Here is a 16,784-nt window from a genome sequence, read left to right on the forward strand (position 1 = left end):
ACTTGCCACATATTCTAGACTTGCGTGGGCTTTCTTGGATATATTTGCTTAAGGGTCTGTATTACAGACTAGACAGGGACCAACAAGTCTTTTGGTATAACGCGGCCGGGGACTGAACCCGCGACCTTGCGCTCTTCAGGCGGACGCTCTAACCTCAGGCCTACCATACAAACGGTGAACAAATCATCAAAACCGAACTCATATACACCAAAACAGAAAAAAAATCACCAAAATTGGAAAATAAACCTCCAAAACTGCAACAATATCCTCTAAAACCGAAACAATACATCTGTAATGGAAGACAAATCGTTTGAAATGGAAACAAAACTCGTGTATCAGCTACAAGAGCGCGCGAGAACGGTCGCCGAGCGTACAAAACGGCAATCACAGCATCCCAACACGGCAGTCATAGCATCCCGAAACGGCATACAAATCGTCAAAGATGGCGGCGAGGGGAGGCTTTGGTACATAATGTTTTTCGTCACTATGAGTCTAATCTTGAAAACCTGATATCAGGATGTAGCGCATCAACCCCTATTGTAGTAAACTTCAAACATTTGTCCATACTTCTCAGTGTCAGGCTTGCAGTTTCTACACAATGTGGTCCCTCGTTCGACCGAATAGGATTTGTTGTCAACATGTCGTGCTACTGTTTCTCTTCAGTTTTGTAAATAAAGCGTTCATAGCGTCACATTCAACATTACTATATTTCAGGGATTTAAAATTTACAAAAGCTTTGTTCATTCTCCGTGAATTGCATATCTAAGTGATTAGTTTTACATTGACTTCCCGGCTACACCACGGAGGCGGTCACTTCTTTATATAGGACTTCAATGATTCACAATAGTTATGTCTGCTGATTTCACTGTTAGAGTTACGGAATTCACGAAGTGATCGTCTCGCTGCTGCACGTACAGCACGACACTCGTTGTCACACCAGCTGCTGCTTTTAAAGTGCTGACAAATCAACACACAAATCAGGTCAAACTGGATTCGAAACAACTCATTGGCGTTTGGTGTGGCCAAGGGAGGCAACTCTATAAACAGCTTGCCACAGCTCAGACAACTAGGCCAAGTGTGCCCCTACAGTGTGTATAAAAACATAACAACTAATCATTGATATATATCCTTTAAATTGAAAATTGAAGATCATTCACATCATGCCATATCATAGTGAGACAAGTTGCAGACCACCTGGAACCCCAGCGTATGTGTATGATCCTGACAGACCAGGGCTCATAACCAGAGCAAATCTTGATTTCAACCCCAGGACCAGCGATTCCCTGGATCCCAGTGTATGTTCGACTTATCAGTTGCTTTCTCTTTCAATGTGCAGTGTGACAGTCTGAGCGGGCAAACACCCTTACATCCTGGTCATAAAGGGGGCACAACTCTACATGGCAACACATGCCCTGCTTTTTCTTAGCCACATCGAAGTCTTTGAAAGGCAATTTGGAAAACAATCAAAATTGATTCTTTTTTAGTGGATAATAAGTTTTTTCTCCTAGTAAATACAACATGTTATCCACCAAAATTGTCATTGAAACACTAAACACACATAGTTTTTGTTTGTTTTTGGCCGAAATTGCATAAATATTACAGGTTTTTGACGGAAGTCTGTAAATAATCAACACTTGACGAATGGCTGAACAAAGTCAGTGAACCTGACCACATGATCCCACCAGTCGCCTCATGACAAGCATGGGCTGCTGAAGACACTAACCTGGATCTTCTTAGACCCTAACCAGAATATTCCAGAGGACAATAGGTATTAGCTTCAGAACATTTAACAGATGTTGATGTTATACAACCACAAAAGACGCATTTGAATGTTAGCCTCTTTTTCCATGTAATCAAATTACAATGAAAACAACAGTTATTATAATAAGAATTTATTGAACATTGCCACAATGTAAAATGGAAAACTCACATTTGACTTACTGTACATGTGTAATGTCTCAATAACCGCAATTTCCTTCGTGTATCGGTGTGTACAGAGATGAACGATTGAATCCCTGTGTCAGCACAGTACAACAATGTATCTTCTGGGAATGGCCTACTGAGCTTAGTGTTAAAACTAACCCTTTTCCTTACCTGTCAGATCAGTTTGCTTTATTTAATATCGAAACAGAAACAATTATTGCACTTCAGCAACACTACAGCTTACATTTTTCCTTGGAAAGCTTTTCTCTAGCTTCTTGCCTTGGGATTAATCACTGCTCATGTACAACCTTTCAAAACTATGTCAAACAAACAATCATATGTCACCTGTGCCAGATGGTATTCTGAGAGTGAGTGAGTGAGTTTAGTTTTACGCCGCACTCCGCAATATCCCAGCTATATGGCGGCGGTCTGTAAATAATCGAGTCTGGACCAGACAATCCAGTGATCAACAGCATGAGCATCGATCTGCGCAATTGGGAACCGATGACATGTGTCAACCAAGTCAGCGAAACTGACCACCCGATCCCGTTAGTCGCCTCTTACGACAAGCATAGTCGCTTTTTTATGGCAAGCACATGGGTTGCTGAAGACCTATTCTATCCCGGATCTTCACGGGCCGGTATTCTGAGAGCAAAAGGTAGGTTATCATTAATGTAAAATGTTAAAGAATTAGGGCTCTTCCATAAAAGATTACAGGTGAAATGTCTAATCGTCCCTTGAATACCATAAATTCTATAAACTACTATTTAATATAGTTCTGGGTCCAAACTGTTTTGATGAATGTCTGTCGTATGGTGTTTTTAACCCGACCAAAGCATAACAAACAAGACGGCTACATAGGCTGCACATTGAAAATGAATGTTATTCATGACAAGCACATTAACAACTTAAAATAATCCTTTCCTGCAACTTCCGTCCAGGCCAAGCACCACCACCAATACATGTTCAAACAAAAGATTTTTGTGTTGTGGACAGAAGCATAGTTTGACAGGGCAGGCACCTCACACGTGATCATTAGACCAGTCTTTCAGACAATTGGCGCAGTCCTCCGCCTATTTGGAATTAGCATCACATGTGTCCTTCACCCAGCCCTTGAAACTCTCCTTATCTTCCTTCATCACCAGGTACTTGCCCAGAACATCTTTCGCCTGGAAGAACAACAAACAATAAATTGTTGGAGGTGAGAGGTGAAAAGGAGTGTAATGTTGCTGTCAAGTAACAGATTATCAGTTTTTAGTGCTACCAACTGAGAGAGAGCATGCCGCAGTTTAGCATGCATACCTACATGAGTAGAAATATCATGTTTTACTTATCCTAACTCACTTATTGATACTACATAACTAATTCACAGAAATGTTGAACATGATTAAGATGTCTTCGACTGGCCTGGATACTGAAAGAGAGAACTTACAACCTAGTTCATACCAAGAATAAAATGTATTAACTGTACCTGTAGCTCTACATAGGTAACATACATAGATAAAGATGCGCAGTGTCAAATGTTATTCTGACATGGTTTGTTGATAAATGAAATTTTGTATCTGAACCAGAGAAAGAGAGTGTTAAAATGGTCAATGTAACGAAATCAAGCAGTTGTTCAAATCGCACGAAATCTGTAACAAGCATGACATATTTGAAAAAGAAATGGCCTGCAATATTCACTTACAATGGCAGACAATTAGAATTCTACTCTTAAGTCTTAAGAAGTGCATTAGTCAGAAAAAACACACCTTTATTCATCATTCTGGAACATGTCAACATGTCACGCCTTGGGGAATATGACTACAGGTATGCTTCATTTGGGACCTCGCAGCATGATCTTGCTCGTTAGGTCAACGTCCATGGAAACACTATTTGGCACTTATGGTGATGTTTTCAGCAAAACAATCAAGTTATGGACCGTCCTTGTAGCTATATAGTGGTCAGCCACAATAACAGCCCCACATTAAGACCAGTGGATTCAAACCATGCACCTCCAACAGTCTGTACAATGCCTGGCAATATTGGTACACGTGACCTTGCTTGTGAACCCTTTTTTGTGTTGTGCAAGGAACACTGTCCTTACAAACTGAATGTTACCATAACTTGACACACTTGTCTTGTTATGTCATAAGATATTTCATTTGCAGCAGTAAAAGTTTAATGCTGATTATGTTTGTTGTTTGAGTGTCACAATAACTCTTGCCTTTATCTCTACAGATACAGACCAATATTTTTGATGAGTAATCAATTTATTAGAATATCTGACACCTTTTTTGTCAGTAGACTGAAATTCTTTCCATCAATGACAGTTATGTCTGGTTCTTCCGTCTTCTGAATTGTAAGACATCGTAAAGTGTAATATCACCTTATCAAACCCCGCCCCGTTGAGTCTTTCAACAAGAACCGGTCCTATTCCTGGTAGAACAGTTACAGGCTTATCTCCCATTGGCTCTGACACAAAGTTCTGTTGTTTCTGAGTTGTGGACGACATCCTGACTTGATATCAGATGACTTTGTTCAAATCATTTGTTTTATTGTCACTCTTTTTCGAAAAATGATAGCCTTCATTTTTCTAAAAAGACATGTTACATCTGATACTGTTCATGGTATCGATGAACTAATTAAGTTGTGACAAAATAAAAATCTTTTTATTGCAATGCTGACACGTTGTTTCGTGGCCAGTAAATAGGACGTCTTGGGTAAGGCAAACCAGTGACTGATATTGTGAGCAATAATCCACACTGTCGGGATATGATGCCACAGTGGACCATGTCAGCAATGATCCACACTGTCCGGGTACGATACCACAGTGGACCAATCAGCAATGATACACACTGTCGGGCTACGATACCACAGTGGACCATGTCAGCGTCTCTGACCAGCTGATCCCTCCTGTCGGGGAACGATACCACAGTGGACCATGTCAGCGTGTCTGACCAGCTGATCCCTCCTGTCGCGGTACGATACCACAGGGGAGCATGTCAGTGTATCTGACCAGCTGATCCACACTGTCCATGTACGAAACCACAGTGGATCATGTCAGCAATGATCCACACTGTCAGGGTACGATACCACAGTGGACCATGTCAGTGTATCTGACCAGCTGATCCCTCCTGTCGAGGTATGATACCACAGTGGACCATGTCAGCAATGATCCACACTGTAGGGGTTGCAATACCACTTTAGACCATGTCAGCGTCTGACCTGCTGATCTACAATGTCCGGTACGATACCACAGTGGACCATGTCAGCGTATCTGATCAGCTGATCCACACTGTCCATGTACGAAACCATAGTGGATCATGTCAGCAATGATCCACACTGTCGGGGTACGATACCACAGTGGAACATGTCAGCGTGTCTGACCAGCTGATCCACCCTGTCGGGGTACGATATCACAGTGGACCATGTCAGCATGTCTGACCAGCTGATCCACACTGTCGGGGTACGATACCACAGTGGACCATGTCAGCGTGTCTGACCACCTGATCCACCCTGTCGGGGTACGATACCACAGTGGAACATGTCAGCAATGATCCACACTGTCGGGGTACGATACCACAGTGAACCATGTCAGTATATTTGACCAGCTGATCCACACTGTCAGGGGTATGATACCACAGTGAACCATGTCAGCGTCTCTGACCAGCTGATCCACACTGTCCGGGTATGATACCACAGTGGACCATGTCAGCAATGATCCACACTGTCGGGGTACGATATCACAGTGGACCATGTCAGCATGTCTGACCAGCTGATCCACACTGTCGGGGTACGATACCACAGTGGACCATGTCAGCGTGTCTGACCAGCTGATCCACCCTGTCGGGGTATGATACCACAGTGGAACATGTCAGCATGTCTGACCAGCTGATCCACACTGTCCGGGTATGATACCACAGTGGACCATGTCAGTGTATCTGACCATCTGATCCACACTGTCGGGGTACGATACCACAGTGGACCTGTCAGCTTGTCTGACCAGCTGATCCATAAAGTCCCGTCTTTCTACGACTACCATGAGCGGGTATTAGTACCTGGATGTAGCGCTATATAAATACCCACATTATTATTATGATTATTATTATTATGTTTTACAGATTAAAGATTGTATGCAGCAGAGAGGGTTCGGGTGATCCTGGTACAGTCAGACTGGTAAGGCTCATCATCAGCTCAGGGCCCTTGCCCCCTCTACACGCAGCCCAGACAGCGAATGGGACTTCTCCCAGGAAACGCTGCCTAGTCGAACCCACCAAGGACCTTCCGGAGAATATGAAGGCTTCCCAACACTGCAGCCTTCTGCATTACCCAGAGTGTCAGAAGGGCTGTACTCCCGGTGGAGAACCCGTGCACTCTCCTGATCTGCGCCAAGAGATCAGGAGGCACCAAACCAAGGGCACCGAGAACAATGGGGAGCCTGACGACAGTGTACTTGGGATGCAAGCGAGACATTTCAAAGGCGAGGTCAGCATATATATCATGATTTTCCTGAATCTTGCCAATCACATTGCTGTCAAAAGGGACAGAAAATTCCATGATATAAATGAATTCATTGGCTTTATCAAAGAGGCCAAGATCAGGTTGGTTGGCAGGAATTCTTCTGAGGATATATATGGACCTATTCCACAGAAGTTTGAAAACATCATTTTCAATGATGCCCTGGACATGTTCAGGGTCATACCATGGATGGACCTCGGAGTCAAAGCCACAGGCATGGCATGAAGGTAGTAAAAGCAACGAGCCATGCCATCATGTCTCTTAAGATATGCTTTTTGTGCCAAAGAAGGGCATCCACTAACAAGGTGTTGGACAGTCTCTGTAAATTCATTACATAGTCGGCATTTCATGTTTTTATTTTCCTTAAGAATCACATTTAGGCGATTACGAGTGGGAAGTGACTGGTCCTGAGCAGCAAAAAGGTAAGCCCTCAGTTTCACATTTAAGACCAGCCGACTTCATCCAGGCGAGGGAATCGGTGGGATTGCTATTCTGTTCCACGCACTGCATGTTCACACGATGCAATGGCTTCTCAGAAAGCCTCTCCACAAAAGACCGACCCTGGGCAGACCTGGTGAATAACTTCACCTGGCCTACTCCCATCGCTGTACCGTCCAGCAGTACATCGCCATCAACAAAATCAACCTTATTAACCAGCTCGGGATGCTGGAGACCTATCCCAGCAGCATCCCTAATTGGGGAAAACATTATCAGATACAACACTCAACATCAGTCGCCCTGCACCTTGACAAGGCGGTAGCCTGTCTCATAATCCCTGAATCATATTATTTTGCCTTACGTTCAGCCCACTTAATAATGCAAAAGCCCAATATAAAGCAAGTCTTGATTTACCTCAGGGTCAGAATCTCCCAGTTTACTAGGGCTTCTTTTCAGTTTAAACACGGTTATGTGTTTCTTTCAAAGTAATGTTTTCAGAGATTAAGCCTTAGATTTTTTTGTTTTCTGGAAGGATTGACTTTCAACAGAAAACACCCTTTGGTTTTGGAAAACATGGGGATAATGATCATCTTCCAAGCACTTTTTGGGAACAGACCATCCCATAACAAGAATATCAAATTCTAAGCATTGCTAATCATCCGTGGACAGTGATCCATTGTTATTCATCGATCTAATCTAATATACACTTTACAATTTTTAGAATACTAAAGAGTGAATTTTTATCAATGCTGTGATATTTCTGTAGATATGCTTGTGGTAGTTGTCAACGCGTACATATGGTGCGTCGACTGGGGAATTAGCTCATAATTATACGATGAAGTGTACGTACACGAAGACGAAGGCATAGTTGAGTTCAAACTTCTTTAGTTGGTCACACAAGACATGACAAACATGAATGAGGTGAGCGGAGTTCCAGCTCAACCCGAGGGCGTTTCCTACGAGCGGCATAATCCTGCTCGCGGTCGATCCTACACAGACAGTCGGAATACCGGACTCCTTGACAATATAGATGTGAGCATATATACAGTTTTTGACAACAATGGATAGGCGACACTCAACAATGGACAGAGAGAGAAACAATAGCACTTCCTTGAAGCAATTGATGTGGTGGCAGGCACGGCCAAGGGGATGACCAATTAGGCCAAAAATGCCATATACAGTAATTAATGAAAGTGACAGCATGGTACAGGGTGGCTGACAAGACAATGTACAATGTATAATGCGGTAGTGATCAGGATTAAAAATGCAGATTAAATAATTATAATTAAGTCTCAAATGGCTTGGCTACATAGTTTTTGGTCTTTAGTAATATTTGGACGATGGCAGTCCTGAATTAGACACTATAACAGCATGTGTTAGATGATATGGTAGATGTGTGTTTTGGTTGTAGCTGTCCACATTAATGTGCTCCTGGACATAGTTGGGAGAACGGATCGTAATTTCAGATGTGTTGGCCTGTTGATGATTTAGTTTTATTATCCGTGCAAATATCACCTCTCTGGACATATAACTTAAACTTTAAAACATGTTCAATTGGAGTTTAATAACAAAGTGAAGATTGCAGATATTGGTTAATTTTTCTTTCCTAATTAGTCCCACATCAAGGGCACATATCTCAGATCATATCCAATAGTCCATGACTACTTCCAGAGTGACTTGTACAAAATAACTACATTTTACTATAGATTCTAGATTCTTTAATTCTATTCATTTGAATTGTTTGTTATGCCCAGTATATTTATCAAAATTTTAAATTTTATCGTATTATTCTTCAATCATGTCTGTTGACATTTGAAAAGATTTCGCACATAATTTTCGACTTTCAATATGTATGAACAATACAAGTCGAATCGGGGGAAAGGTGAGAGATCAACCAAGTATAAGCGAGTGATCAGCTTCTGATAATGTTAAGGTCGAGCGATATGCGCGACAGTGGAGCAAAACATGGAAATATTCACTAGACACGTGATTTGTTAAGTTGTTGAATCATCCGTGGCTGGTGACGTGGCAAACTATACAGTTTGACTGGCTTCTGGACTGCTGTCAAATCGTTGAAACAAAGAGGAGAGTATTCATCTTCAAGCACTAACTTAAACGGACTTTCTGAAAAATGCATATCTTACCTTTTACTTGGTTTAATGACCAAAGACGTATATACACACATCCGGGTGCTTGGGTAATTAAGGAGGGCAGTGCGCAAGCGCAAATATAGCTCAGGTGTGAGATTTCAAGTGATTATGCTATACCGAGACAATGTTCAGCGAATGTTCAGTCACGTGTTCTGTAGGTTGAGCCCTTGAAAAATAAACCCCAGTCATCAGTGCATTAAAGAAGACATATGGTCGTGGTACTCCTCCACACATAATAAGATCTGACAAACTACATAACTACATTTTACTATATATGTCTCGGATTATCAGGCTAGTGGTCATTTCTGTCCCAGGCAATATAACAGACACAAAAGTGCACGTATCATATATTCTTCGTCTAACTTTCGAGATCGTTGAACGAGACACGTTGAATGGTGAGATATCTGCCAGGTATGTGCGAGATCAGCTTCTGATAACTTTCGGTTGAGCGAAATGCGCAGTGTGTGTGTTATTTTTCACCTGTTTTCATCAGAGTTTCAATGGCCATTTAATAAACTTTGATGACACAGGGCAGAATCCTGCGTAAAATGACGAGCCTGCGATCATGCCAGTGTATAACTCGTTGAAAGAATAGGAGATTGTGCATCTTTAAGAGGTAACTTAAACGGACTACCTGAAAAATACATGTTCCTCGCACTAACTGATTGTTTATTGATGCATTATCATATCTTACCTTTTCTTGGTTTGGTGGCGCAAAAGACGTATATTTACACACACAACCCGGTGTTGGGTAACTAAGGAAGTATTGCTCAAGCGCAAGATGACACTAGATAGCTGAGCCATGACATGAGAGAGAGAGAAACAAAGGGGTTGGGGAGGTGGGGGTGGGTGTGTGTGTCCGCAATATCTTTCTCTATGGGTCTCTCTATGGGTCTGTTCAAACATGTTTGTTCCTAGACACGCTATAGAGACCATATCTGTATACTGTAGTAAAAAATCCCAACAGGTTTGTTTACACAACCGATGGGCTTTTCAAAGTAAATGTCTTCCTGTAGCTGTAACTAATCAATAAACCTTACATATTTTTATAGTTCCTGAAAGAAAGCAGTTATTAGAATGTATTTTGTGAAAAAGCAAAACCTAATTTTCCCAAATTTTGGATGTTCACACACCAAAGTTATAACTGGGAGACTCTTTATAACGTGTTACAACTAGGAGGTTGACATACCGTGTTATAACTGATAAGTTGACACACCGTCTTATAACTGGGAGGTTGACACACCAGTGGGATGTTCACACACCGAGTTATAACTGGGAGGTTGACACACCGTGTTATAACTGATAAGTTGACACACCAAGTTATAACTGGGAGGTTGACACACTGTGTTATAACTGATAAGTTGACACACCGTGTTATAACTGGGAGGTTGACACACCGTGCTATAACTGTTATGTTGACACACGGTACTATAACTGGGGTGTCCACACACCGTGCAATAACTGGGATGTTCACACACCAAGTTATAACTGGGAGACTCTTTATGACGTGTTACAACAGGAGGTTGACACACCGTGTGTTATAACTGAGAGGTTGACACACCGTGTTATAACTGGGAGGTTGATACACCGTGTTATAACTGGGAGGTTGACAAACCGTCTCTCATAAAGAGGTTGACAAAAACCGTGTTATAACTGATAAGCTGACACAGTGTGCTATAGCTGGGAGGGTGAAACATCGTGTTATAACTGGGATGTTAACAAACCGTCTTATAACATGGAGGTTGACACATCGTGATATAACAGGGAGGTTGACACAGTGTGATATAACTGAGAGGTTGACACACCGTGTTACAACTGAGAGGTTGACACACCGAGTTCTAACTGGGATGTTGACACACCGTGTTATAACTGGGATGTTTGCACACCGTGTTATAACTCCGGGATGTTGACACACCGTGTTATAACTGGGATGTTGAGAAACCATTTAACTGGGATGTTGACACACCGTGCTACAATTGGGATGTTGACACACCCAGTTATAACTAGAGGTTGACACACCGTTTTATAACTGAGAGTTTGACCCTGTGAGTTGTGTCCCTTGTTCGCTTCTCACCGATCTCGTATTGTCAGAGTTTTCATGTGCTTTGTCGAGTATAGCTTTTGATTTCTATATTTGCCTCTTGAATGCTTTGCTTTGACAAAAATAATGTATCCACAGTGAGACGACTCACCGAAACTATATTTGTACGGAATTCATATTCAATTGGGGTTTTCTGTCTGTTGTTTACCTTGAATATGAATATGAGGGGAGATGAATGGTGAAATCCAAGCCCAAACATCCTGAATCCTTTCAACATGTCAAAAACGAATCCCAAAGAACTTTAAGCTTGGCGCTCAAAGGTGGTCTGGCTAGCGGTCTGCCAGATCGCGATGTACAGGATCTTGTTTAAATCTCAGATTCTGATGTTTTTAATATTTTGTTGTTGTTTTATGTTTAACGCCGAAATCAGCAATACTCCAGCTATATGGCGGTCAGTAAATAAACGTGCCTGGACCAGACAATCCTGTGATCAACACCATGAGCATTGTTCTACGCAACTGGGATACAATGACAAGTGTCAACCAAGTCAGCGAGTCTGTTAGATCCCAAAGTTAGACGTCCCAAAAGTCAGACAAATCAATCAGGCGTGACTCTGATTACAACCTAGTCTTACCCACTCATATAATGAACCTGCCCCATACACTAACGAGATGTTTTTCACGTTTGTACAGAAATACCTTGATCAGAATATTAATGTTGACTGGGTTCTCCAAATGTGTTTTCACAATGTTCATTTTTTTCATAACCGCATTATAGATTTTGCATACTTGTTTTCACAACGTTCACTTTGATCAAAACATGATTATACATTTGTTTTATGTTGTTGAGTTTCCATTAACCTAAAGGAGTAACTTCCTTCCTAGCATTGTTTTTCCAGCATAAACAATATAAAATATAGAAAGAATTACAGGGTGTAGGGTTAACATTCAATTATAACTGGCAAATAACAGGAAAACAGTATTCACTCTACCAAATTCAACACTATCTTCACAAAATCAACCTTCATCCAAACGGCAAATGTATCACTTGCCAAATTCCTGAAACAATAGCCCACACTATCTTTAACTGCTCAAAATATAATAAACAAAGAACCCCATTGACAAATGCTTTAAAACAGTACCTCAATAATGCTAACTCTTCTGATCTCAACATTCCAACAAACCCCAAATTAATTAAAACAATCACTAAATATCTTATTCATACAAAATTATATCAAACGATCAAGAAACAAAAACAATAATGCAATAATTCCATTTTTACCAATTTAATAATTGTTATAAATATGTACATATGTTCTTTTAACTTTATCTCATGTTTTAACCTTTTATTATGTCCATCATTATTCACTTTATAATTATGTTTTAAAACAGGTTGGTCGTAAAGTAACATATTAACAAAAAATACAATCAAATTGTTTTGTCTCATGTCAAATAAAGTCATTGTCATTATCCATAATCTAGCTTTCTTTTGTGTTTGGATTAGTATATTTGGCGTAGTCCATTAATTAACGAAGGAAACAGTGTAGTGAACCTCAGCGCAACCAACCATAACCTTTGTTGTTTTAACGCGTCTAACTATTTGGGAGGTCACCACTCCCCATCGTAAACTAATACGTCGGCAATCCTCGACAGACTGATCAAAATATATACCGAAAAATGTTTGAAAACAGTTACAATTTTTCCCAAGATGTACTTAGATAATTCTTTTAAAAGTTTAGCTGATCCTTAAAAAGACAGGATATATGGCCTTGGTAATATTTTCGTAGAAATATTAAGTCTGATTTTAAATAAACTTTTCATCGCAGAGGTGTATATTTTGCAAATACTCGCCCAGTACAGCACAGCACAGAGATATATTTACAGTTGAATTGGGAACCAGCGAATATGATGGCAGGCAAATCCAGAAGAATTAATTTGTGTGAATAAAATCTTAAAAAAACTGGATTATATCAGGGGAGACTATATAAGAGTGTTGTACAGTATCCCCTGATTATATTTAGGCTTTTCGTCAACTGTGAGGAATTGGACATTTATCAATTCATATTGACTACTCACTATCATTTGCTGCAGACGTGGGCCGAATCAAAGAGAGTCAAACCATCCAACGCCCTTGTATCTTTTTTGGTATGATCCAATGTTTTGATAACTAATTGATAGCTAAGATCACAGTGCCGATCCGTGGAATGCATTTCACTACTCTGAAAACAGAAATACGACGGATCGGTACTCGACCAGGTGAATAGCTCACTGTTATGTCACACCGTGCACTTGTCTTCCTGTCTTCCTATGATCTGTGAACTCTCGAAAGTTTCGTTTTGCAGCTTCAAGACGTCAGTCCCAACTACATCCGAGATGAAGGATATTGTTTGGTGCTTCACGTGGTTTGGTGAAGTTACAGTACAAAATTAATTACTTTTCGAGTTAGTTTGCAGTTCATCGGTCTGCTTTCCAGCCAAACGGACTATAGTCTCCATAGTCTCACTTCCTGACAGGATGATTCCTTAACATAGACATGTCGATAGTTATTAACCATCAGGTGAACGGCTGGAGGCATAAATATTATTTGCTTAGGGACCGTTCATAATTTATGGATGGGGACTGATGACGATTTTAAGAAAGTGTGTGTGTGTGTGTGTGTGTGTGTGTGTGTGTGTGTGTGTGTGTGTGTGTGTGTGTGTGTGTGTGTGTGTGTGTGTGTGTGTGTGTGTGTGTGTGTGTGTGTGTGTGTGTGTGTGTGTGTGTGTGTCTCTTGGGAGGAGGGGGTCAGCAATTTTGTACATAAAATAGTACAACATTATGCTTAAAACAATATGGGAAGGGGGGGGGGTGGTAATTGATTTTTGTACATACGATATGCAAGGGGTGGGCACTTACTTTGTACGTAAATTTTAGGGGATGTCATTCACATTGTTCATGCTTTTGAATAAAAATCATTCCATCCATATTACAGGTTTGTGATCGCAGTCCTGTAAATCATTCATTCTCCACTAACAGGCGCCAATCCACTTTTGTTAACTTTCAAAATGAACTGTATTTTTTTTCTTCACGCCTTGTCTTAAATAAAGCGTAGATAGTGCCTAGATATGACGTTAAAATGGCTCCCCTTCAGCAGTCCGAGATATCTTGATACAGACACTCAAAAAGAGATCCAACGGTTTAGTAACGTGACAGATACGTTACCTCTAGAACCAGTTGCCAGTTTGGGGTCAAGTTTTTATATAATTACATTTTTCTTGCAATTTAAATTGAATTCATTTTAAGATTGAGTATCAAAATACTTTACATTAATTGAACAGGTTTCACCTTTACTGTCACAAATTTTCTGATATTGCACAAAAGTTAAAGTGTTTAAAATCTCGCATACCTGTCATGAAATCCAACTAAAACATGAAAATTGTATTTATTACACAACATTTATGTTATGCCGCTCTGCAGGCTTTCAGCGTCACTGAAAAATAGTTTTTCATTAACAAGAATCAGTTACAGCTGAGAACACACAGTATTTGTAGTGGCAGTAATGTATCTGTTCACATGTGTGACGACAGCAACATTGATAGAAATTCTTTGGAAGAAAAACGTCAATTTAAGACTTTTATATTTTATAAAGAGCTGGCGACAGCAATTTGTTATATTCGGTTTTACTTTGTGACAACTGTAAAATACAAAATTGCGGAAACATTGCCATTATTTTTCTAATCGACTATAACTGGCGGTTTATATGGCTATTTCAATGGTGAAATCATAGAGCGACATAAAATTATAACGACAGCGTGATTTGTTATATCTCGGTTTACTTTAGACAACTGTAAAATACAAAATTGCGGAAACATTGCCATTATTTTTCTAATCGACTATAACTGGCGGTTTATATGGCTATATCAATGGTGAAATCATAGAGCGACATAAAATTATGGTATTGGCGCCTGTTAGTGGAGAATGAATGAAGTAATCAACACTTGACCAGAGGCTTACTCCTGGCCATTGATCTGTGCAAGAGGAATTAATGGCATGGATAAACCAAGTCAGTGAACCTGACCACAGGATCCCATTATTTGCCTCATGGCAAGCATGATCTTCTGAAGACCCTAACCTGAATCTTCTGTAGACCCTAACCTGGATCTTCTGAAGACCCTAACCTGGATCGTCTGAAGATCTTCTGAAGACCCCTAATCTTCTGGATCTTCTAAAGACCCTAACCTGCAAATCTTGAAACTTGAAACCTTCTAACCTGGATCTTCTGAGACCCTAACCTGGATCTTCAGAGACCCTCACCTGAATCTTCCAGAGGCCAATAAGTGAATCAGCTTATCAGAACATTCACTTGAGATGCTGATGTTATACAACCACAAAAACCACATTAGAGTGCAAGCCTCTCTCTCCATGTAATCAAAATACAAAACAACACCGATGTCATAATAAGAATTTATTGAACATTGCCAATACGTAAAATGAAAAACTCACATTGACTAGTTGTGAGATGTCAGATCAGTATGCTTTACAAACAAACAATTATTGCACTTCAGCTGACACTCCAGCTGACACTCCTAGACAACATTTTCCCTTGGAAAGTTTTTTCTCTAGTTTCTTGAGTTTTGAATAATCACTGCTCAGTCGGGTCATGTACAAATTTTAAAACTGTGACAGACAAACAAGCATTTGTTACCTGTGCAGGATGATATTCTGAGGGGAAAAGGTAGATTATTTTTACGTAAAATGTTAAGAAATTGGGGTTCTTCCATAAAAGGTTACAGGTGAAATGTGTAATCGTCCCTTGAATACCATAAATTCTATAACCTACTATTTCATATAGCTCCGGGTCCAAGGCTGTTTTAAAGTGACGAATGTCTGCCTGATGGTGTTTTTAAACCAAGCAAAGCATAACAAACAAGACGGCTACAAAGGCTGTAATAACAATGGTGCATTTATATAGTGCTAATACTCCACACTTAATGCATGCTCGAAGCGCACAGTTAAAGTCTAGTGAAGGAAAACTCTTTTAAACAGATGGATCTTCAGAAATGTTTTGAACGATTTGAATGTTGGAGCAAGTCTTATTTCAATAGGAAGTTGATTCCATTCTATGGCTGCCAAAGGAAGAGAAAGAGCGATGCCCATAGCTTGCAGTCTTAGTTTTCAGGACACCGAGGGGATGTTGTGCTTGAGATCTGAGAGTTCTCAGTGGTCTGCAAGTAGCTCACACAGGTAATCAGGTGCGTCACTAGCAATGCATTTATACGCAAGGCACAGGGCTTTGTAGGAAATACCTTCTTTCACTGGAAGCCAATGAAGACTTTGGAAAATAGGAGTTATATAGTCATATTTTCGCGTAAGAGTCACAATTCTTGCGGCAGTATTTTTTACTTTCTGGAGCTTATTGATTGTTGTCTGAGGAGCCCCCAAAGTAGGCTGTTGCAGTAGTCTATCTTGGAAATGACTATTGACAGAACAAGGATGATTGCCGACTGTTTTTTGAGATACTATCTTATATATTTCCAATGTTTCTAAGCTGGATGAAGCAGTTCCTGTTTAAGTTGTTGACGTGGTTCTCCAAGGATAACTCAGAATCAAGATGGACACGTAGATCTTTAACTACCTCTGCTACCATGATGAGACAACTCCCAATAGGTACGGAAGTGATATCAACTTTGGACCGCTTCAGCTTGGGTCCAACTATGAGGCACCTCCGTTTCGTCATCGTTGAATTTGAGTTTG

At 40.5% G+C, this 16,784-nt stretch overlaps 1 protein-coding gene across 1 annotated transcript; it reads right to left on the reverse strand.

Annotated features, from left to right (window-relative positions):
* Positions 1–2,917: 2,917 nt before the first annotated feature.
* Positions 2,918–9,056, reverse strand: LOC124272008 (barrier-to-autointegration factor-like). Its single transcript, XM_046707179.1, is given in 3 exon segments — positions 2,918–3,092; positions 4,292–4,441; positions 9,004–9,056. Coding segments are annotated over 2 exon segments (273 nt in total). The 5' UTR covers positions 4,418–4,441; positions 9,004–9,056; the 3' UTR covers positions 2,918–2,945.
* Positions 9,057–16,784: the final 7,728 nt, after the last annotated feature.

Source organism: Haliotis rubra, unplaced genomic scaffold (genome assembly GCF_003918875.1).
Source record: "Haliotis rubra isolate DU_JTF1 unplaced genomic scaffold, ASM391887v1 Scf1652, whole genome shotgun sequence".
Classification (NCBI taxonomy): Eukaryota; Metazoa; Mollusca; class Gastropoda; order Lepetellida; family Haliotidae; genus Haliotis; species Haliotis rubra.